A 25851-nucleotide genomic window follows, 5' to 3' on the forward strand; every position below is an offset into this window, starting at 1 on the left:
ACGAAACGACTCCTTACACTCTTAGAGGATTTGAAAACAATGCCAGATCATCAATTCGGTTTTCAGAGCAAATTCATCATCTAATTCATAAAATCAGCCAAGATTTAGAAAAGAACAAATATTGCTCTGCGGTATTCTTGGACATTCCGCAGGCGTTCGAGAAAGTGTGGCATGAAGGACTTTCGTTCAAACTAAGAAAATCCTACTACACACCTACTACTCTAACTTAAAATCATATCTAACCAATAGGCTGTTCATGATTAAATATTTAGACGCTATAATCGTATCATTCCCAATAGAAGCTGGCGTACCCCAAGGCAGTGTCCTCGGATCTCTGCTGTTCACCATTTACACTGCCGATTTACCAACCTTAATAGAGTTAACCACAGCGACATTTGCTGATGATACAGCTTTATTAGCATATTATTATATTATATTAGTCTAATAATTTAGGTACAATAAATGAATTTATCGTTGGAAAATTCGAAAGTTCCTCCTCGTAACCATAACAATAGTATGACGCATTGCAGAGAACGCGACAGGCATAACAATATGAAGATGAGCGATAAGTAAAATAACAAATCTATAACGTGCCATACGGATGGGTCGATCAATAGTTGGCCTTGCTAATACAATTTGAGAAAAGAGGTATAAAAGAATAAGCTTTTCATTAGTGAAAGTTGACAAAGGAATGCATGAATCACCAGTGAGTGAATGACCAAACGATCCTTTCTTATCAATAGCACCTGCAAGCCATTAATTGGTTTTCAATAATTGTTGAGTTAATTGTTGCTATGGCAGGTGAATGATCTGAAGAGAGATCCACAGAAGAGTTGTTTTGGATGTATCTTGGCGAGATGTTTTTAGTTATAAAGAAGTCTAATAAGTCAAGTAGTTTGTTAATGTCAGTGGGCCAGTAAGTGGATTCGTTTGTACTGAGGTAGTTAAGTCTGTTGGCGTTTATGGGTTTCAAAAGATTTTTGCCTCTTACTGTGATAAGTCTGCTACCCCACTGCGTATGTTTAGCGTTATAGTCTCCTCCAGCTATGAATCTATTGCCCAGGTCTTCGAGGAATTTATCGAAGTTTTCTTTGGAAATAGAATGTCTAGGAAGATAATATACTGCTGATGTGCTGATTGGACCATGCCAATCTTCTATCGCTACGTTTGTGGCTTGGAGATAGTTCCTCTGGAATGATGGAAGCTCATAGTGTTTTGTGCTGATCTTGATGATAATTCCGGTACCACCGTGGGCCTTTCCACTGGGATGTTGGATATGATAAAAGTTATAACCATTTATTTTCAGATAATTTTTATCGGTGAAGTGAGTTTCAGATATAAGTACTATGTCAATTTCTTGTTGTTTTGGGAAGAGTTCTAGTTCATATTTATGCTGAGCTAGACCGTTAGCATTCCAAAGAGCTATGCGTATTGGTTTTATTTTACGTCAGAGCGTGTTGATTTGTCCACGATGAAGGAATAATAGCAAGTTATTAATTTGCTCTGTTTGTTTCACGATTAATTTTTCAAGCCTGTAGAAGTTATCCGTGTTTTGTGAACTGGGAACACTAGTTTGTGATTGAGCACTATAGATTTTCGGTCTGCTTTGATTTCCTTGAACTACCTGTGCATGAGAGATTGAAGGAGTAGTGAATTTTTGTGGATTAAGTACTTGGTAGGTTAGGTCCTTAACCCTGGGTTTGGGGTACTTATTTTTATACAAAGTCTTGTAGGCTGTGCAACCTTCATAGTTTGCAGAATGCTCTCCTTGACAAAGGATGCACTTCGCAGAAGTTTCTGAAGATTTAGTGCATTGATCTGTAGGGCGAATACCTGCAAATTTAATGCAGCGGTAATTGTGGTTGCAATATTTTTGCGTGTGGTCGTACCTTTGGCACCTTTTACATTGAACTATCTCTTTTTTTTATAAAAGGTGGTTCAATTTTTAATACCGAATTCATTAAACGATTGATATTATAGGCTTCTTTGTTATTTGTTTTTGTTTTAAGTCAATAAAGAATAAGGATAGCGGGATTTTTGTGATTCTATGCCTTATATTGCTAATGTTGGTTACTTCATGGCCATGATTTAAGAGTTCAAGTTTCAGTTCATTTAAGTTAGCTGAGTGGTGGACGTTGCATAGTACCACACGAAAAGGTCTTTCTTGTTTCAGTTGATATGTGTGGAAGTTCGCGTTCAGGGATTTCAGTAACTTTGTTAGTTTTCTCTAAAAGTCTGGATTGGCCGGCAGAATTTTAACCTGATTGTTTTTAATTTTTAGTATGTAATCCTCTTTGTTAATATCTTTCTCGATGGACTTTATCATTGTTTGAATGTCGATAATTTTTTGTTTGTGTTGATTTGTTGATGTTTCAATTACGTCCATAGAATCGTCTGTAGATTCTAATATTGCGAATCTGTTGTATGTGGTAATATGGCTTGTTGGCAGTTCGTTCTGATTAGTGTTTACATTTTTTTTTTTTTTTTTTTTTTTTTTTGACTGAATCAAGCTTACGTTTTTTAACGTTGTTAGTGTGGTTTGAAAGATGGGATATATTATCCTTTTGCCACGGAGGAGGTAGAATGGTGCGGTTGTAGTTTTGTTCATGAGGGCCTCATCTGGTTACTTGGGCCATCTTCGAGCTAGTTAATTCAAATTGAAATAACTAGTCGAGAGCTATGATTTGGATTAGAGATTAGAAGTGTTGGATTTTCCACGAGTAAGTTTAGAAAACACTTGGTTTATTTCTGTTTCAACTCACTTTCAACGGAGGGTCGTCACTTATTGTATTGTGAATTTCACTGAGTACTAGACACATGTCTACACGCTTTGGCAATCGAAGGAAAAACTGAAGCAAAAGATGTGATACATTTTTACTTGATTTAAACTGAGCTATAAATAAAAAAGCCTGGAAAAATTTATTTTATACTAATTCATATTTGCAATCATTCTAGAGTTTCTCAGATGAAACCATCAACAACACAAAGACACAAACGGTAACTACCGTAGACACAGGAGGCATTTCGAAGGATCAGATAAAAAGACTCTTAACGCGCGAGGTCCTGTCAAAAGGAGGACGAGAATCAGTTCATGGGCGAACAGGAACAATAATGATCAGCGTGTCACGCGAACGAAGGGAAACAAGGGCGCGGACGAAAAATATAAAAGTCAAGCAGTTTGTGATGCATCGTCCGTGGCCTGTGTCTCACCCTAATGGCCGATCAGATAAGGACTCCTTGTCCGGTGGTCCTGAAGAGATCATATCGCGTTCGCACGCTCTCACACCCCTGGGACGTGTCCTGTGATGTCATTATAGGGTCCGAACGATTTAGTAAACGCGCTGTCTGAATACCAGTTCCACGCTAAAGTGTTTGGAACAGAGAACAGAGAGCCTGGATTGGACGTGTCTTAATTGACGACTGACGTTGATAACCGTTCCTATAGTATACATGGGCTCTATATGTCTTTTCTTCGAATTTTCGGGAGAATCGTGAGGAGGAATAATTTTGTACTTGTGTGTATCAGTGATTTTTTCAGAGTTCCTAAAAAGAAATTTTTTTGTCAAGGAGATTGGAATAGAGAACAAGAGATGAAAGATCGAGATTTCTTTTTTCTTTTTGTATAATTCAATGATGATTCAAATTCACAAATTGGAAATATAAAAAGAAAAATTGAAATAAGAAAAGGAAGACGTTGAAAGTTTGTTTCTTTCTTTAATTACACTGTATAATTGCAGTAATTTAAATTTACCAGTTACCATTTTGTTTTTATATCTTTTAGAAAGTATGAGAAATAAGTTTGGGGAAATTTAAAGAACTCTCAAAATTTGCTATAGATTAATGATTCTCTACTCGAGATAAGTGGATTCCACAGAGGATGGTCGTTTCTAGGTCAGTTTTACGAGACCAAAGTTTGACGGAGCTTTGGTCATCTGGTTCATTCGTCACCTGCCCGCCCCTAAACCGAACCCCCGATGAGCACGCGACCTCCTGGCAAAAGAAAATCGCCTGGCAAACTGACCATATGCCGCGTTCCTGGAAAATCGATCTGTGCCACTCTTATCGCTGCAGATTACCGAAATTTTTATTTTCTACGTCAGATACTGTGCTTCTCTGTATCTTCAACTTTGAAATCCCATATCCATAACTGTTAAAATATATCAATGTATACAAGTAAATCATGAAATATAAGAATTTATCTATCTGTAATTAACAATTAATAACAGAAATTTAACCCTCGAAACATCCTATTTACCCCAAATCAAAGAAGAATTAAAAGTACATAGAAGAAAATTTCAACCCTTAGGCAATTGCGTTATGGAATTTAATCGCCATGTTCTTTGAATTTTCTTAAACGCCATTTGAATGTTCTTAAACGCCATTTGCAATTATTATAAAAGAGAAATTCCAAAATTTCCTAATTACTTAAAAATATATGCTCACATGATGGAAGCGAATTAGTTATTTACTCAAGAAAATGTTAATTCTTCGATCATTTTCGTTAAAGTATTTCAATATAATTACATTATAATCTTTCATCATTTATTTACATATTAGCGACCATTGTTAAACCATATAGGCTTGAGTAATTTCTAATCTCTTCAAACAAGATACTTCCTAAAAGAAAACAAATTAGAAAAATGTTGCCAAATCCTAAGTCTCTACAATAGCGATTAGAGCATCTGCTCTAACGTATCGATAATGATAATGATACATCGCTATCTAACGTGTTAAGGGAAAACCCAAAATTAAACATACTAAATAAACCTCAAATACTTTACTTAATAATGATCCAGGGCAACGGGGATCTTTAAGAGACAAGACAAACAACACACGTGGCCCATGGCATACGGATAGCGAAACGTTTTATTTAAGACGCTAATAATAGACCGAACGCAATGAAACGTCCGGTCGGGAGATCGGTTTAGCTTCCAGAGGGACCCCCATGCGTTTCTGGAAAACGAAAAGTTGCCACGCGCCCAAGGTTCAGCTGTCCTGGATCCAGGACAGATGTTGGCCGCGCTACCACATTCGCGTTCGTTGCTCCGGGGATTCGCACCCTCCTCCGATCTTTTCAAGTCTCGATTTTTCCTCACCCGTGCATGCAGGTGAACGTCTTCGGCACGAGCAGGTTCTAACGTGCAAAGGAACGTCGGAAAATCGATATCTTCCCGAGAGCAGAGGTCTTCGATCGGAAGATAAATTCGTGGAATCGTATAGTGGCAGTTTGCAGCCTCGAAGGTTTCGAATTCCGCTGAATTTAAAGAAATATTGCCAGCAACGAAGGGAAGAAGGCATAGCAAAGGATATTGTATCGATTTTTCTATTCATATACGGGGAATATGTGACTGTCATCATTTTTTGAAAAATGGCTCACAATGTTGATCAATTTAATATTGGTAGGATGTGATTTCTTGTAGCGTTAGGAAGCATGGTGTATTGCTTTTATATTTCTGAAAGTATTAAACAATGGAAAGTGTGTTCGTCAATATTGTATAACACATTATTCGTATTTTCTAAATTTAAAATCGACATTTAATTAAAAATCTTTCAATGTCTTAACTTAAAGTTTTAGTTCAAGTAGTTTACGATTGAATAATAAAACGTTTAAGTACTGAATGTTCAATTTTGAATTTAAAATAGATTTTTATTTTAATTCAAGATTCTCTGATTCTACCTTCCTCATTCTAATAAATCCTCAATAGAAAAGAATACGAATAAAACTCTACTCAACTTCCTACTGGCACCATCATTCACTTCTATCTTACACCGTCTCCATTTCCAACAATCAATGCCAAAAAAATTATACAACACAATACATTTATAAGAATCTGCTCCGTGTCACAACTCAAACCCGCAGCATCCAACAACACACGACGCAATCACCACGACTCATCTCTTAACAAGTCCCTAATCACGTTGAAACCGATACACGACAGAAACTTGAATCTCGAGTAAACCAGTAGAAAGAACATCTGAATCGGAAAGTGATCAGCGGTTCATAAACGTCGCTTTTACCGTGGACACGTTCATTCTGAGGATAGAATCAAGATGGTTCGACGTAATCTTCGTAGCGACGTGGACGTGGATACGGGCAGACGTGGTACTTTCTTCGAAAATTATAGCAGCAGGTCCCTCGGTCTGGGGCACACAAAGGACAAGTACCGTACTTCGCGTCCCTGACCGAGCGAGCGGATTTAAGAGGAGCCACTGATTCTTTGAGATTTCGGTACAATGGAGAGCGGCCTTACGTGCCGCGACGGCTATTCATGTCGGGAGAGAAAAAAGGAAAGAGGAAATAAGAGGAAAAACTCAGCCACGCTATTCCCCATTCACGATCAACGGAATATATATATTCGTCGTTTCTACCACGCCAGTGGTTCTCTAAATTCAGAATAAATCTTCCAAGGGTAACATCGACATTCTCAAACGTTGAGAAACGCTGATACAGATATTAGAGACACTTGCGCGTCCATTTGAATCATCCATAAGTGTGTTTCTTCAGAATTACTCGTGCGAACTGAGGATCTTGTTAGATTGAAAATAACCAGGTCAGAAATATCACAGCCGAATAAACTTGGGAATTTTAAGTTGTATTTGTATCTCAGGATGTAATTTAGAGTGGATTAATAATTGGATTTAAATATAAAATAATTTAAATTAATTAAATTTAAATTTTTTGATTCGATGTTTAAGATATTCTATGAATTTGATACGTACACCTTGAGGAATTTGAACCTGCTGCCGTTTTACCTCCGTTTTGAGGATGAATAGACCAGGTTCGCGGTGAAAGGACTGAAACTGCACACTAAAGACACTTTAAGGACCTTCCAGTGCCAGGTCTCCTGCGAAGAATCTCGCTGTTATTCGTCATGGATACCTTTCTCGCACTGTGTAATGGTCAATCTTCAATGAAACGTTTCATTCTTCGAAAACCTGCCATTCTTCAGTATTCTACGATCCCTGAAAACGACTTTGGGGATGGACAGGATGTTGTGGAGTTGTCGAATTTGGTGTAAACGAAACGGAAGAAAAAGACGCTTATTAACGATTAGAATAACGTTCAGTTTTCGGAACTTTTTGATATCCGAGAAACTATTTTTTGCCGCTATATTTTTTTAGTTATATAGTTATATATTTTAGTTATATATTTTATTTATATATATTTTTTTAGTTATCAGATTTGGACTATTGAAGAAGGTTCCTTAATTAATGGGAGTATTATTAGAAAGTTTATGATCATAGAATTCACCGCAAAAGAAATTAAAATTAATATTAATTTTTAAAAAGCTATCGGTAAAAATTGGAAAAGATTCCTCAAATTGTGAAATTATTTATATTAAAAATTGATGTTTTTTAAAAGAACGAAGAGTCGATGGAATAAAAAAAATTCACGAATCGCTGGAAAAAGTATTCTTTTTTATTTCCTTTTTTAAGGACAATGTCAACCCCAATCCAATCTAAGAATATTTCTACGCTTCAAAAAAAGAACTTTACCACAGAGATCTAGTGATCAGCGAAGCAGCATTAATCTTTATTTTCTGTTTTGATGTTTCCAGAATGAAACTGTCGCGACACGCTGTTACTGCGTCAGTTGTAAAGGGAAGAACGAAAAGCAGTACAAAAGTATACGTTAGAAGAGCTCTCGAAACAGTTGGACGAAAGCTCGCAGGACGAAAGGATTCACGGACCAGGCAGGTACGCAGTGTGGAACAATGAAACAGCGGGATCCTGAAAGATTCGGAGTTACGTCTTTACTGGCGGATTACTCGAGTACATTGTTTGCAATCTGGTTATCGAAGTTGTTAATAACCCTGTAAACAAGCCCGGAAAAGCAAAAGTGAAATGCGTGTTTGAAGTCAGGCGTTTCAGAGAAATGAAAAGGAACGAGGAGGAGCCAAACATCAATGTTTGGAGAATGGAATCATCTGTTGTTTCCTCGTGCGCATGTCTGTTTTATTCTTCTTGTCAGTGGAAAATTATAGAAGCAACTTTTATTTTTGAAATATAAATCAATTTTTTATTTTATGAACAATAAGTAAGGTGAAAATATTATTAACTTTATATAAACAAAAAATACAAAAAATTAAATAGTTTTGATTATTATTAAAAAACAAACAACCCTACGTTCATTAATATTCAATAATATTGTATTACTTTGAATTTTAGTTTAAAGGACACCCTAACAACATAAAAAATATAGAAAAAATTAAGTAATCAAGTTAAAGATTCGGAGTAGATTGAGTAACCCTAACCTCCGTCCGTCTATACAAACACGTCCTGTCGAAGTACAATAAATACATTCATCGTTGGAAAATTCGAAGGTTCCTCCTCGTAATCACAACAATAGTATGACGCATTGCAGAGAACGCCACAGGCATAACAATATGAAGATAAGCGACAAGTAAAATAACAAATCTATAACGTGCCATACAAATGGGTCGACCGATAGTTGGACTTGCTAAATATAATTTGAAGCGGCAAGGATAAACAAATTCAAATAAGCCCTCCTCCAATGATATCAAGACTTGTTCGACCTGAATTATTCTACGTAATCGTTATTATGATCAACTTACCAAACAATTATTAAAGAGGAACGGAAAGATTTATGTCTGAGAAAAGAGGTAAAAAAAGGATAAGTTTTTCACTAATGAAAATTGACATAGGATCAAAAAATACACATCGTTCTTTTTATTAATTTCAAATCATTTAGAAATATCTTTTGTCGATTCTTTTTTACAATGGTGATTGAATGAATCACCAGTGAGTGAATGACCAAACGACCCGTTCTTATCGATAGTACCTGCATAATCGTTCCTAATTAGCCAACAGCGCAGGAGCCTTAAGGTAGAGGCAAAAACGCAGGTGTTGGCCATTGTTACCTTACCAATTTCCCGCTATTTACGTCTTTCGCCAAAAGAGGGACCCTCTACTTTCAAGGTAAGGGACTGATGTCACGAAGCAGCTCTTGTCATTCAGTCTCACAGGTTCAGTCATAAACACCGACCGTAAGGAAAGAGGAGAAGAAAAAAAAAAGGGACATTGGACTCTTTAAACTACTAAATATGTCGAAACATTGGTAAATGCTAAATACTTGAATTATCATTATATGCTATACGTTATCACAAACAAAGGTCATCCTCTTGTGCAATTCACCACGCTCTGACTCATACAGGAAAAGATTTGCTAGAAGCACTGTTATAGAAGCTAGCCACGAGCAAAATCAATATTGATTCACTTATACAACTACTGATTAGGTAGTTTAGATTAAGATAAAGAGGCCTTGAGCTTCGTGAAATCCAGACGTGGACATTAACTAACTCGATAGACAGTTTCACCGTAAACAAATTTAGTGATACAGTACAATGGCGTTTAGTTTATCGACGAAAGTGACCGTAGATTTATCTCGGCTGGTATCTCGATAGAGGTGGTGTGGAAAAATACTGTTCCAAACTTTTGTAAGTAATCTTCCAGAATTTTTTATGCTTTCTCTTTGCTTTCAAATCGTTTTCTTCTTTCTAATGAAACTTAATAATTAGAATAAGAATTAGTAGAAGTGATGTATCGCCATTCATAGCATGGCGAATGCTGCCAATGTTCAAACACAATTCCAAAAGTCCTAATACCCAAAGTACTGTGTATTGTTAATTTAACCATCGTTATTTAAATAATAAAAAATATATATAAATAAAATTTTATTTTCTTCATAAGAATCCGTAATCGATTCTTAATTTAACTATCACGAGAGAGTAACAATTTTCCGCTAATAAAATTTGTCTACTAATATTAAAAAAAAAAAAGAAAATTTCTCCCAGTCCATAGAAATTCACAATGAAACACGATGGACTCCTAATTTAACCGCTACAAAGATAATAATAAATCATAATCTTCACTGTTTCGTGGAAAATTCAGGGTCATTCCTGGAAGAGCAATTGGACGACACGAGGAAAATGGAAACGGGACCCTTTGCCTCCCTTCAATTCAGAGTATACTTTGCACATGTCTGGGGATGCACGAAAATGGGTACGCTAGTCTCGGTGGGGCCAGTCGCATATGGTGGTATATATATGTATATATAATATATAATATATAACACACGTATATATAAAACATCCAGCGGTAATAGCCAGGTGTTTCAAAGGTGAGGCTTATGGGGTGCCCCTCGTTCCTCGAGGCGGCACAACAAAAAAATAAACCAGCTTCCTTCCGATGGGGCTACCTTCCACGCTCAGACTGGGCCTAGGCCATCCGTTATATACACGTACGAAGCCGTAATAATTATACAGATTTATTCGGCCGGACGAAATCATGACCGGTAGAAATGTACGTAGGCCGCAAGACTAGTTAAAAGTTTCAAATTGAACGTGCCTTCCTATATCGTTGGATTCGACTGGTCACACCTTTCGTTACCTCCATCACACCATATAATTTACCGCTTTGATCCACTGGGGCTTCGATTCACAAACTGATGGTAAGCGGTCAGATTCGTTACCATTTTATCCGTTTCACAATTGTTCGAATTCTGACATCCCAAGGGTTTTATTTAATGGGTTATTTCATTCTTCGTATTTTACGATTGGAAGATTAACGTTATGCTTGTGTATATTGTATACTTATCAATATATACCATTATATATATATATGTAACATATATATATATATATATATATATACATGTATATTACATATAATATTATTATACATGTAATATATAATATTACATATAAATAATATATACTATATATATAATATATAATATTATATATATTATATAATATAATAATATTATATAATAATAATAATATATAATATATAATATTATATATATAATATATACTATATATATATTATATACTATATATATATTACATATATACATAGTGTATATTATATATATAGTATATATTATTTATATATAATTTAAAAATTATATATATATATTAATTTAAAAAATATGTTATTCTATTGATCGTATTGTATGATGTAAAAAGATGTAAAGCTTGACATTATTCCTGTGTATTCACTATTGAAGTGGGTAATTTTTCGATCACGTAATTTTTAATGAATTTTGTAAAAGAAATTGGAAGTGCCGCCTAATAAAATTGTTATTTTTAACGTATCAATTTGTTTAAATTTTTAATCAAGTTGGTGAAAATGTATCTACCGCCGCGATAAAATTACAACCCCTGCGATGCCCGATGCTTAACCTCTTCTCCCCAATTCTAAATCTGCCAACATCTCCCCTGGGACGCAGCTTCGATCCAAAATTCTCAAGCTTTTTTTTCCAACAATAGCGAAAGAACAACGCTCGATCCAACAAACCTCAAAAATCTACCCGTCCCATGAAGGAACCAACGTATCAGGACCCGTATCTCGTCTGCGAGACCTGCTTCCACAATAAGTAAGTAAGTGCCTGGTAAAAAGTGCGATTTTTCGAACAACCTGCGTATACTCGAAATACAGGAACGACGTACAGAGGAAAACGTGAAACGTCCCCCTTCGTTTCGCACATAAGTACACAGAGTGCACGGGGCAAACAAAAAGCGAGGCGAGTTAACGCAGCCAGTATTTGATATAATTTAGCAGCACTTTTCGTGAACTCGTTGCTCGCCTTGGCAACGATCAAAGGAACGAAATACCATAGCGGAACCAGCTACCGGAATAACCGGCCGTCCAACCATACAGGTCCTCCTCCGGTGTTTCTTTCCTCGCATCGCATTTTTTTATTGGCCCGCGAAATCGTACCGAAGTGAAAGAGGGGTTGTAGGGTAGACAGATATATAGGTATGCTTGATCTAACATAGCGTTTAAAAGCGCACCTAGGTCGCGTCCATCGTGAAGACGCAGGTAAATCTTTTTGCGAGGCAACTGGTGCATGATACATCCTTTCGATACGATGTGTGTTGTGCGATGTGTGTTGTGCGATGTGTGTTGTGCGGATCATAGTAAGAAGGGATCGTATAATCGAAAGCTTGTCTACTGACGCCGGATTATTGGTAATTATAGCGCACACTAATCCATGCACCCTTTCTTTGCCGTAAACTTACGGGGATAGGATAGGATCGCAGCTGTAGTAAAATAGGACTTAATTTAGCCAGCAGATATTATTTTATGTTATATTCGTATAATATATTTATATATAAATAACGTGAACGTATGGATATACTTTCTACCTGTAAGGAACAGACTTAAATCTTAATTTGTACCATTTATGAAATTTTGTAAAGCGCTGGATAGAAGAATAAGAACAATGCCTTGTGCTTTTCATAATGATTAACAATTTCTTAATTTTGTATAATTGTTTTTAAATTTTTAAATCTGCATTGAAGTGAACAATGTTCACAATACGTCGGAACAAAGCATAATATGCTAATAATGCGACTAAAACGACTAATAGAAGTTTAAAACTAAAAATCTAAACGAAATTTCAGAATCACGTCACTTTTTCACGGTTTTATTTTAAATGGGAAAAGTTCTAAATATTTACCTCAACAAATGATCGCGTAATTTACCAGAGGCATCGATGCGTATCTCGAGATTTTTTCAGATTTGTTAAAAGCAAAGTTTGCAACAATAATCCGCGTGTAAGTAAAATAATTCAGACGATGATTAAAAGATTTGAAATTTTTTATTTTGAATTTAAAGAAGATTCGATATCGCAAAGATTCGCCTTCCACGTTATAAAGTGGACTTTAATCTTCCCTGATACTTATAATCAATTACTAATATTCTAATATGCACATAGATTTTTCTACGGTCTATTGACTATGACGAAACTCGCACGAACGCTAATCACCGGTGATTCCATAGGAACTTGACAATCGTGTCACCAGCTTGTTCGTGTCGATCGGGTTACTTGTTGCACGAGACAGGAATTGTTATTGGTTTGATCACTCGTGGTGCGCGTGCTAAGTCAACGCGGCATATCCGCCGCGTCGGCTCGGCTCAAACTCGATGACCACTGCTCTTGTTTGTCGTCCCTTTGATCGTTGGCCGTGTTGTCCGCACGTCGAGTGTCAGGACACTTTTACATTACACCGCTTGTATTCCCGCTCGTGGGTGTCTATGAGATAAGCGACAAGTCGGGGGAACACGAGGAAGCGCGTGATTTCCATCGCGAAAATAGGATAATGGATGATTTGATGACTTATTGGCCTGTATACTAACATCCTATTCTTTATAATTCTTCCTTAAATCATTGGCCACTTATAACTATTTCTTGAATATCTATCGTTTAAAAATCACTTGGAAAGTAGTTGGTCTAATGAAAATCATACGAAAGTTGTGATCGTGCTTTATTGGAATTTAAAAGTAAAAATATCTCGCCTTTTTTAATATTTGAAAATTTATTTCTGTGTGTTCTTTTCCATTGCTTATGAATTCGCGCGAATCTTCGGACAAACTCAATATGGCGAACTTGAAAGTCAATGAGTCAGTCAAGCATAAATCGCAAGCACCATGAGAACCGATCGTTCGAACATGTAAAGTTTTTTTTTTTTTTTTTATTTTATTTTGGTTATTTTACAATTTGTCCTTGTGGACATTTGGTAAAGTGTTATATCTTGTTGGTGAAGAAAAAAAATATAAATAAAAAATAAATATAGCATGTGGGCGGCTACCCCCAGTGGGGTGCCAGCTTCGTTTTTTTCTAAGTTATATCTTTTATGAAACATGTAAATTGAAGAGAAAAACTTGATATTCTCCGTATTCTTGATACTCTACCCTATTGACTTATTAATGCCAAATGACTTACGTTGTTTTATATTTATATAATTCTTCTATCGTTTTTTGAAACGAAAGATTGCAGTAACCTTTGATGCGCGATTAACCAACCCTTATCGAGCGAAATTCCCTGCACGTGTTTTACAAATTATACTTCGTCATCTTTCCGCTATGATATCATGTACATATACAGTCTATCGCAAAGACCTTGCAGCATTCAACGTTTGTGTTGGCATTAGACAAAACTGTGAATTAACTATCATTCATGCAAACCCACGTTCTTCAGCAAATTTAAACAGAAATATGTTTTATCCATTAAACATTGCAGCAAGTATTTCTGCACTTTTCCACATTTTGTACATTTTCGCATCTTTAAACTTCTATCTCTAGTTTCGAATCTTTTAGCCCAACATTCCGAAACTTGATCCTTTTAAAAACGTCAGCAGAAGATGCCATAACTTAATCTTTCAACTCCAGAAGCTCTGCCTATCGCTATGTATGTATCACCAATTCGAAACAATTACCTTGCATTATTTATTCACCCGGAATCGACGTCGATTTCTCGACCAGAACCCACCCCTTGGAACGCATTGTCCCTGGCCGTTGTGTAAGGACACGATTCGCGTGTACGAACAGCGGCCGTACGCCGGTTCGTGGGTGTCGATGAGATAAGCGAGAGAAGCGAGAGCAGTGCGAGGAGACGCGAGAAAATGGAGCAACGCGGGCGCAGTCGGTAGGAACAAGAGGCGGTGGAACGTTTCAGCGATTCGAATCGTCGCGCGGCCTCGGTTCCCCGAGGAGTCGCCACGTTTATCGCCAAGCGAATCGACCTCTCTGTCGCGCTTAACGATCGGATAAATTTATAACGCGAGGGGGCGAACATGCAGGCGATTTCGACTAATACGTCCTGTATAAACGTCGGCTCGGGACATTCGTCGATAATGAACGACGAGAATATCGCGTCTGCTCTCGACGAATGATGGCGCGATAAATAAGTAACAACAAACGATTAGCTGCTTTATTTGAGTCTTCAAAGTCGATATATATATTTGTGCTTATGTTTAGCTTAATGCGACGGTGTATTAAGTCATTACGTCTCTAGTGACAACTGTTTGGCAGTACGAATTTGGTTTCGATTTAAAGGTTTATTCTTGAAAAGTTTAATCGCGATTTTTAATACATAACCAAGTATGTATTTGTGAACAAAATATTTTAGAAAGATTTTTAAAATGAATTAGGTCCAAGTATATTAAATTTCGTTTCATTGAATGGTAAGTTCGTATAGCTATAGAAATTTGATACTACGAAAACAAAATGTAGGATGTCATAAAGAGCCGCATAATCGGAAAAAAGGGGTACTTGGCAATTAATTTAAATACAACGCACCATTGTCTTGCCACCAACACGTTTCAACGAACTATCATCTTGCTCTTCTCAAATTCCCTCGAATCATCAGACTCGGCGCTTGATGATTCAGCTGTCTGCCTTCGCCGCTGAATCCGCGCGGTGGAACCGTTTCGTTTCAAGACAACCAACCACTCGCCCAATCGCGTCCCTTAAATTTTACCACGAAATTTAGTTCACGAATGCTGTCACCTTTATTACGAAATAATCCGAAAGAACGATCGCGGAACCAGCTCGACGAATAAAGTGTTACAACGAACGAGCTGTTTACGAGGACAAGTACAAGGGTCCTTCATCAAAAATCATGCCCCTCCGCGTTGCCATACCGGTCTCGGGCCATGGTTTATCGTTTCTCAATCGATTCGGCCGATTTCGTGGCGCTTTGATAACCTGATTTAGTGCCGGTGACACATCGACGAACGAAACGGAAAACCGATCGACCGGAATGCCCGGTTGCACCTTTGCCTCGTAAACCAACTGACAAATCTCTAATTCTGCGTATTCTAAACATAGATAATGGTGTTTATCATTGATTGTATCAGACAGTCCCATGGCCGATGAACGTTGAAAAATAAAGAGATCAGGTATGCGGATTGAAAATAAATAAAACTCAAACGGCGGAAAGGACCTCATCATTTCTATAATTATTTTTCATGACGCAACGTATTTATTAATTATTAAAATGTGTAAATACTTGTGAAAAATTTTAAATAGAAAAATCCATAAAATGTATGTAACATGCAAAAAGATAAGAATACATACTGCATTATTTCAAATAATGCTTTACCAATATTCTATTTTCTTCAATCGTATTAATATATTTATCAATTTACATAGATGTCTACAGTTTAACTATACAGTAGTTTCCGAGGAAATTTTACGATTTTGTAAAACGATCGTTAGAATATTTCTTTCTACGGAATAGTAAAACTAACCAATTCACGATTTTTCGCAGAAACTTCAGTTAGTGTTAGAACGCCGCATTCTTGGGATGCCAAAGATCTTTTACAAAATTCTCACAAAATTCTTTGGCATTCCATCACAGCCACTTCCAAATATTTTCCCCCTTGAATTTTGTCTGATCTCTATAATTATAATTTTAAGCCATACTATCCATTCTAACCGTAAAATCAACTATCGCGTGTAAAAATTCTCTAACATGTTTCGATACTGCTGCAAAAGTGGCGAAAACGACGTTCATCGTGGATTCCGTTCCACATACGAGAAATAAGAAAACCGCTATCGGTTGGATGATCTCGTGAGCGGTCGCGTGGCGGGATCATTAATGGAAGCAGGCAGAATCCTCCCTCTCTCGAGCGCAAAAATGCTCGGCTACGTTGGTGAATCCTGCTCTAGGGAAGGAGGGGAGGGTGGTCGCGCACACAATCACGCTGGTCCCTCGCTGCACGCACGTGCGTGTGTGGGTTCCAGCACGCGTGGGCGATGCTTTGGCACGCGACACGACCGTTACACGTTCGAAACGCGCTGGCGGGGCGGCGTGAAAGGGACGAGGGGTGAAATTCAGAAAGGGGAACCAGGCGGATCGCTGCGTATATACCAACACAACGAGCTCCTTGCTCGTCTGTGAGCACGTGAAAAGGCGGCTGGCGTGTAGGAAAAAAAAAGAAAGAAACGGCACAGCAGCCAATGCGACACTCGAGAACGCGCACTTCTATGCACCTCTATGTATATATACAGAAAAACGTACACATTTGTGAGGCAACTTATTCGATGAAGGAAGATAGAACGAGAGGGGGAGATTCAGGTAGACTGAACGGAAATTCGAATAGAAAAATGTGAGGCCAGCAACGGAGCAAAGATAGGGAGGGTGCAAACGTACCCCTCTACGAACATTGCCACATAAACGAACAAGTAGGAAAGAGAGGAAAACACGTTTGGGTTGAATCGGTGGTGCATGTGCACTGACGACAGCGTGGAGGTGACGGGTCGTTGGGCCAGGTCTCGAGCGGTAAGGGGCGGCAACTGCGGCGGAGGGGCGGGTGAGCGTTACGCTGGGGCCCCAGCATCTGCTCTCTGTACAACAACGCAACGTAACAGAGCGCGAACAGAGAGTGAGAAAGAGAACAAGAGGGACAAGAGGGACAAGGACACAGTGAGTGTTGTGTACCCCCTCCTGATTCAAGGGAGACAGGGACGATACGTACGAAAAAGAGGAAAAGAGGATGGAAGAAAGGAGGAAGAAAAAGGAAGGCAGAGGGAGTGAGAAAGCAACAGCAGGGGAGGAGAGCGTAGCAGGATAATCGTGTCGCACTCATGAACATCCTGCACCTCCTGTTGTTACATAAAAGAGAGAGGGGGATACGTAAGCCAGCAGAACAGATGCCCAACCTATGATTGGTCGATGGCCCGTGACCGTCCGTCCCCTATTGGCGGGTAGCGCGGGGCCCACGGGCCTGTATTGGTCAGGCAGCACGTGCGGGCCACCTGCATCTAGTAGGTGGGGAGAACTGTTATAAAAGGCCCTGACGCACCCCCCTGTCAGTCAGAGAACGGTTTGCAGCCGAACCGTTTTAACAGTAAAGAGTTCTTATGTCTCTTCGAACATCGTACCCTCAAATTCAAACGCCAATAGTTCATTCCTTTTTTTTCTTCTTTTCTTTTTTTCATCACCTTTTTTCTTCCTGTATATCGTTTCTGTGTCATTCGTTAATTGGAACACATTTGACCACGGTGTTCGATCAAACAGTCAAGTTCAGTTTAATCTCGACGAACGTATAGTGAACATCGATATTACGTTGCCGAATAGATTCGTTCGTATGTTCTCTACGAAAAAGTGGATTTCATCAGCGAACGAAAGAAAGAGGACTGTTTTGTTATCAGTTATATGTGTGTCGCAGTGCAGTGATCACGTACCCCAGGATTATCTTGACAGTTTGTACTTGGTGTAATCTGTGCCGAGCAATCGGGAACAATTGGATTAATACCGCAGTGATACGGCTTCGCAGTGCCCAGTACCTGCGAACTGCCGACGTAAACATTTTAACAGTGCGGATATCGAGAAAAAGTGATGAAAATGTTGGTCGAAGAAACTCCGAGGAGCTTCGTCAAGAAGAACAACAATTACAGCCACTGTCCGCTGAAAAAGCGGCCAGTGCATGTCCTGCCAGCCGAAGAAGTTCCGGAGATAATTAAAGGTGAGTGTGTATTATTTGAACTCGTTTTTCGATGCCGTCCCTCGATATTTCTACCATCGAAAAATCAATTTAGTCTTCGAACTTTGCTTCTCTTGCAAATCCTATCAACGAAAATGATCGTTCGTCTAAGACGAAAATCCTATACTTATCAAAAAGAATCAATCATCTGAAACAAAGTTTCTCTTCCTCTTTGCCAGAAGAGATAATCGACGTCGTGATGGACGATATCCCCGAGCCAGAGAACCTGAGCACAAAGCCGCAGGATCTGAGTAAAACGGCGGAGCGGCATCAACAGCAACAGGAAACGGAGCAACGCGTGCCCAGGTCTCCTTCGCCAGTCATCAAAACGTCCTTGTCGCCTCCATTGATAACCAGGCCTGTCTCTCCAACGGTGCACAATCACGCGCATCCTGTACATCACATTCATCATCATCACTATCCTACGAAAGCGATCACGCCGCCGGTAGGCATTGCACCGATTCATCTCGTGGCGAAGAAGGCGCGAGTGGAAGTGATTCAGCACGATAATTCGTCATCGACGGCGGTGACAGCCACGTCGGCACCGTTGCATTTCATGGCGAGCAAGGCGCCGTTGGAACCCTTAAACTTGAACACGCCAGTCGAGCCATTGGCGCATTACGCGACTCCAGCCTGGGTTCGAGCACCTCCGCTTTATCCGCCACATTATTTGCCCTATCCGACGGCTTATCATCATTACCACCACGCGGGAACAGAGCTGTATCCGTCCTATCCGATACCAGCGTATCCTCACTCGTCACCAGAGCATCATCCATCGATTTCTCCTCCACCACATGGTGCACTAACCTGTCCAACAATTCAAAGACCGATCGCAAGGAGCTACGCTCATTGGAGCAGTCCTGACCACTGTGGTTTGTCACCAACGAGTTCCTTAAGCTCTGGATCGCTCAGGTCGCCTCCACCAGTTACACCCGAAGATTTATCTTCGCCTGGAAGCGACAGCGGAAGATCGTCCGCTGGAAGTACATCGACAAGCTCAACAATCGCTAACGCGAAAATCGAGAAAACCGGAGTGTCCAGTGGTTCCACGACATCCTTATCTTCGTCTTCGTCCTCGTCGTCGTCCTCCTCGTCGACAACGTCGCCCAGGTACCAATGTCCCGATTGTGGCAAATCTTATTCGACGTACTCCGGTCTATCGAAGCATCAACAATTCCACTGCGCGGCGGCCGAGGGGCAAGCGAAAAAATCGTTCTCGTGCAAATATTGCGACAAGGTGTACGTTAGCCTGGGCGCGTTGAAGATGCACATCAGGACGCACACGTTACCCTGCAAGTGCCATCTCTGCGGGAAGGCGTTCTCCAGGCCGTGGCTGCTTCAAGGGCACATCCGAACGCACACGGGAGAGAAGCCTTTCAGTTGTCAGCACTGTAAGCGAGCCTTTGCCGACAGGAGCAATCTCAGGGCGCATCTACAGACGCACAGTGACGTGAAGAAGTACTCGTGCACATCGTGCAGCAAAACTTTCAGCAGAATGTCACTGTTGACGAAACACCAGGAGGGTGGTTGCCCCGGTGTCGCTGTTCCCATGGGCTACAGTTGTTGAAAACACCGCAAGAAAATACAATGTGATCGTCCCGAGATAAGGAGTCTTTGGATTCCTTCGACAGGTTCCTTTACTAAATATCTAGTACTTTGTTAAACGGTTCAATTGATAAAGTGCCTTACGCGTTGATCGGAGTACAAACGAGTTAATATGATTAAGTAGAAGGACCAGAAAAATTATCGCAGGCTTTGGTTTCTTGGTGAATCGTATCAGCTTGACTGAGATTAAGAGACAGATATATCGAGTACCTGGATTTCGATTAAAATTCATGCCCGTGGACAGCGCCGTGAATTTTAAACGAGATCATCGATACGACACATCGCGCCGAGAAACTGGACCCAGACTTTATAGAACGACGACGTGTTCTCTGGGAGGGTCATGGAGAGAAAAATCGGATCGATTTCTGGTTTCAAAACTTCTCTGTTTTAAAAAGATGGTTGTGCGTTTCTTATTTCCTTCTCCTGCAGTCCCTTCGTCGTCACACTGTAAATAATTTCGACGTGTGCGTGTGACAATCGGCGAGAATGGGCGCATTTACGAAACCGTACTTAGAGAATCCTAAAAAGAGAGAGAGAGAGAGAGAGAGAGAGAGTGTGTGTGTGTGTGTGTGTGTGTGTGCCCTTCGAAGAAATTTTACCGAAGATAAGCAGGAAACGGTTGCTGAAGAGTCGATGCAGCCGCTTGACGCGGTCCCGTGAAGCTATCGTGCCATCTTCGTTTTTTTTCTCTATTTCCTATTTTTTTTTTTTTTTTTTTTTTTTTTTTTTTGTTTCTTCATAATTTCCGTCTTCGATCGATTCGAGCGGACGTACACGCAATAAACGTGATTTTTCGAAATCGAAGAAAATGCTTGCTCGTTGATGGGGATCATCGATTGTTTGCTTTTTCTTTTTCTGTTTAATGTTGTTCGATACGAAAAAAAAGATAAAAGATAAAGTAGGAAAGAAACGCGTGAATCGTTTGAATAATCATGTGCACTGTGCACCAAAGTGCCATTTTCAAGATCGTGTGCCACGTGCGTCGATTGTAAATAACTGAACGATTCGCTGTCAAGGCACGCATAAAACGAAGTATTATAATTCGCCATAATACAGAACGAAACACCACGAAAGAAAGATATTTAATTGGCTGGTACCCGAATGCGTTCGTATTCTTGTTGTCATTTCGATAACATTCGGAATTGGATAGAACGAGAACGAACGTGCGATGGAAGTGAATGCGGCAGACAGAGAGGGAGAGGGAGAGAGAGAGCTTACATTTTATACTTCATTTTGCCTTTCGTTTTTTGTATTTTTTTCTTTGCGTTTTCTTTCTTCGTAAATCACTGTTAGTTACTCGAAGAAACTAGTCACTGCATAATATATATATTATATATATATATATATATATATATCTATATCTATATCTATATAGTTGAACAAGGAAAAGAAACTAGAGGCTCGCTGCGAGGTGAATTACTCCGACTGGTCTTCTGGTATTCTTCGTAGAGAAGTCACACGAAAAAGATTATATAACTAAACGGTGAAATCGTCATCCGATAGATCCGTTTCTTACTTTTTTTCTATGTGGCAAATATATTCATATAAAAACAAGAAGAGTTAGAAAACTGACGAACTCAAAGCGAGTAACACTCTTTCTAGTTTTTGAAAAAAAAAAAAAAACAAAAAAAAAATAAACTACTATTCGAGACGCAGATATCGTCTATATATAGAGATATTTTATACAAAATAAATTACTTGGATTTTAAAACCTCATAAAAGTCTTTTATTTTATTTTCAAACCTAATACTCACGACATTCCATTCGATATTAAAACATTCAGTAAGTTACTTTAAAAATTTCAAAACGTGTAGTATATAATGCCTTTATGTTATCGCGTATATCTCACAGAATATTCGTTTCATTATTAGAAATACTCGGGCACAATTAACGAACCCGATAATCAAGTGAAAATTTGTTTCACTGCCAAAACCTTAGAACGATTAATTTACTTTGGATATTTTGTACGTATATTTCTGCATATTATCTACATATTTAAATGTCCAATAAATAACTTATTACTAATTGCAATTCCTTCACGCTATCGCGTATATCTATCTCGTACAATGACATTCATTTCATTATCAGAGATACCCATGCAAATTTATATTTTTATAAACACGATCGAATAAAAATTCGTTTCGCTTTTTAACTGTTACAATCATTAATCAACTTTGCAGATCTTATATCTATATTTCTGCATATTATGCGCGCATTAAAATTTCCCGTAAATAATGCATTCTCTAAAATAAAGAGCAGAACCCTTCATTCGTAACACCTAAGCTATCAAGCGACTATAATCTTAAAAAGAAACGAACGTACACACCAGACTCTCGTTGTCGTGTAATTAATGAAAGTTCACTTGAAGTTTCGATAAGGAATCAGTCGTTCCAAAATATTATATATGCCGCACGATTCGAGCGCAAGAAGGCAGCGAGATGTAATCTCGGCGGACACCTCGAATATCGCAACGAGCTCGTTATCAGTGCGAGCGCTCGCCGAACGACGCATAACTTTCGTCGACGTGCATAATAATGCGCTTTGTCTTTCGACAAACAACGACCACGCGGCTTGCTTTATCTCTCCATCCGCACTACGATCGGATCCCGATCGGTCGTTGCTGCTCGTCGAAGTATAAGCAGAGCCTCAGGGTCCCCTGTGGCTCTGATAAAAGTAATTGTTGCTAGCCAGTCGTGGCTTCGAGACGAATCGATTCGATTCGAGGTAAGATCCGACGGACAACCGAAGCCAGCCACAGCTAAATATCCAGCGTACCAGTACGGCGAACCTACGAAGTAATTACATTCCACCAGGCGACAGATTTGCCGCGTTAACGATAGATAAATCTATCCAGTTAACGTAGTCGACTTTTTCTATCGTTCAACGTGCCTGGCAACCAGCCGTGATACTCGAAAGTCGTTCTTTTTAAACGTTTCTCGCTGGAAATGTCAGGTTCAAACGAAATAACCACTCGTGCCTCTGTGGTTTTCACGAAAAACTTCGACATATTTGTGCTTACGTTGTGAAATTCTTGGAACGTCGTCTTTTTACTCGGATTTTTGTCGAATTTTATGGTCTATTTGGGAATCGATGGTGAATATGAATAAGGTGAGTTAATTCCGTAAAATTCACTTACTGTTTTAGATTTTACAATTTCCGAACAAAATGTTTTTTTTTTATTTTTATTTTATTTTGGTTATTTTACAATTTGTCCTTATGGACATTTGGTAAAGTGTTATATCTTATTGGTGAAGAAAAAAAAAATAAAATAAAAATAAATATAGCATGTGGGTGGCTACCCCCAGCGGGGTGCCATCTTTTATGTCCGAACAAAAAGTGGAATATTTCTGACAAGAAGAATGATATAGCTACAATGATAAACAAATTTGCACTTGCTTTATTTGCAAATTTGTAATACACGGAGAAGCAATCTTCTCGTTACGGCAACTGAAATGAAACTAATTTCTTACAAAGGTATTGGTAAATAATTTTCATTTTAGGATCGATGCTGAAAGTTGCAACTGAAACGAGTTATGAAACCTGTAGGAAATGAAACTTTTGTTAGTAATGCAATATCGATTCACAAAATTCATCTTAACGATGCTCAAACAAAATAAATGAATGATTTTAGTCAGGATGCACGTCCATTTACCGCTGCTGTAAGTAAACGAGGAAAGGCTTTCACGAGCGGCACGAGCTATCAGCTTCTTCCTTTGGATCATTCACGCGTTCATTCATACGCGTTAGCAGAGCGTACAAAAGTCTTTTAGCGAAGCAAACAACATATGGCGAGCAAACGCGTGTTCCAAACGCGTTCAATTCATTGGCAAGCAACGGGCTACCTGCCCCGCGTATTAAATCCCACGCGCTTTTGCCACGTACCAGCAATTGAATCACCGTTGCCTGCCTCTGATCCAGCTTTTTGTCCGAGAGTCTCGCCCATATGGGTGTGCTAAATCACACAACGATTTTCTGATTCCCCTTAGTCACACTGTGTCGCGTCGTTAAACACTTATTTCTAAAGACTACTTATTAAACTTTCGTTTAGGCACCCGTTGCTCTACCGATCGTTGATATTAAAAATTGATCGATTGGAGCGACGGAAGGACGACTCCAAAGATTTTAATTTTATTTTACGATTTTTATAGGACTTTTATCATCACAAATTCCTCTGGAAGAAAGACACTTTTGTGGAAAATAATGAATTATAAATATACGTGTACAGTGAAAAATAAAAACGAGTATACACCGTAAAGGCGTGAAATTTATTCGAAACCTCTTACACACATGTTGCATAAATTGGAAGCTGATTGAAAATATATAAACTATGAAGTATAAATATAAATTATTATATTATATTATATTATATTATATGAAATGTTATATTATATGTAATGAATCTTTCTTTGGATTAGACATTGTTATTATGCAAGAGTGAAGATATTTACTAGTACAATTATGATTGTGACAGAATTTGACAAGTAACCGTGGTAATTAGATACTCAGGATGCGAATGGCAATGATTTTAGACTCAATAACGAACCCACGATCAACGGGACGACGAATGCGATTTCTTCCACAGTCTAAGACGAACTCAACTCACTGATCTATGATTCGGGTGTACGACTCAACGTACTTGTCCACAGTATACATAGAACTTATCTGACTGCCGGTCCAAGTGGAACTGCCCTCACATACTCCTCTCCCTACCCCTCGATACCCCTCGGGGCAATCTTCGTATTTAATTTATTTCATTACTCCATACCTGTGTTAGGTACACGACCTTTCCGAGACCATGGCTACGTTCGCCAACCCATTATGCCACTTCGAGCCTAAACACTACCTTTAATCTCACCCATACCCAGATTAAATTAAAAACAACTATTTCTCAGTTTTATTATTTAAATACAACTATAATAGAAATTCTTGGGACTTTCCCAAACATTCCGAAAGAAAGGAATTAATTTCCTTCTCATTTCCGACATATAAATATAAATGAAATAGAAATATGAATTAAAAATTATAGATAGATGAATATCGTACGAACTTTGTTTGCGTAAAATTTATTTTTAGCAAAGTCTACATTTCATATGTACTATAAGCATTACACGTCACTCATGCTATCTTAAGACCTACAGGTAAATTTTGAATACGGTTTATATACACAGTCTGTTCGCCCGTTTGTCATCACAAAAAGGAATGACGACCCTATCGCAAAGTGCAAGGGTCGTCTACTTGTCACACTGATGAGAGAAACTCATCCATTATCTTACACTTTTGTATATAGAATTCTCCCACTTGGCATATCCTTGCCAGATGCCTTCGGAAAAGCATAAACACGTGCACTTATACAGGCAGACTCACCCGTTCATTGTGACTAATATTCTATTTTTATTTTTTATTTTTATTTTTAATTTAATTTTGTATTTAATTATTGTATTTAATTATTTATATTCAATTTCGAGCCCAAATGAAGGAAAGATAAGCAAATTAATTTTTAATCGCATCACATCGACCTACAAGTTGTAATCTGACGTTTTAATGTAAAATAATTTCAATAAGCTGCTCTAATTTAAAAAAAAAAAAAAGAAAAAAGAAAGAAAAGAAGGAGAAATTTTTGCTCGAGTTGAAGTAGTAGTTTGTCTCTAATTCCTGGAGACAAAATTGTTATTTGGACGGATTCACGAGGCGCCAAACACGGCGGTGAAAGTCAAAGGTGGGCGGAAGCGACTTGTCGCGCGCTCGCTTCGTAACCATGCTAAAAATTAGACACATAATAATATATAGTATCCACATTTGAAGGCGGCACAATTTTGCGGATCCTTTGATCCGGAATTTATTAGGAACCGCGTGACAGATCGTTAAAATTGATGAAATTTTGTTCGATGTCGAATGCTATATTCATTTTTTTATTTCTCTCTTTTTTGAAAACGAGTTTAGCCGTGAT

At 38.6% G+C, this 25851-nt stretch overlaps 1 protein-coding gene across 1 annotated transcript; it reads left to right on the top strand.

The window, feature by feature from the left end:
- The first annotated feature begins 17643 nt into the window (after positions 1–17643).
- LOC132911142 (protein escargot-like) lies at positions 17644–20648 on the top strand. Its single transcript, XM_060967540.1, has 2 exons — positions 17644–18281; positions 18479–20648. The coding sequence occupies exons 1-2, from the start codon at positions 18155–18157 to the stop codon at positions 19864–19866; spliced, it is 1515 nt and encodes a 504-aa protein (XP_060823523.1). The 5' UTR covers positions 17644–18154; the 3' UTR covers positions 19867–20648.
- The last annotated feature ends 5203 nt before the right edge of the window (positions 20649–25851 follow it).

Source organism: Bombus pascuorum, chromosome 10, assembly GCF_905332965.1.
Source record: "Bombus pascuorum chromosome 10, iyBomPasc1.1, whole genome shotgun sequence".
NCBI lineage: Eukaryota > Metazoa > Arthropoda > Insecta > Hymenoptera > Apidae > Bombus > Bombus pascuorum.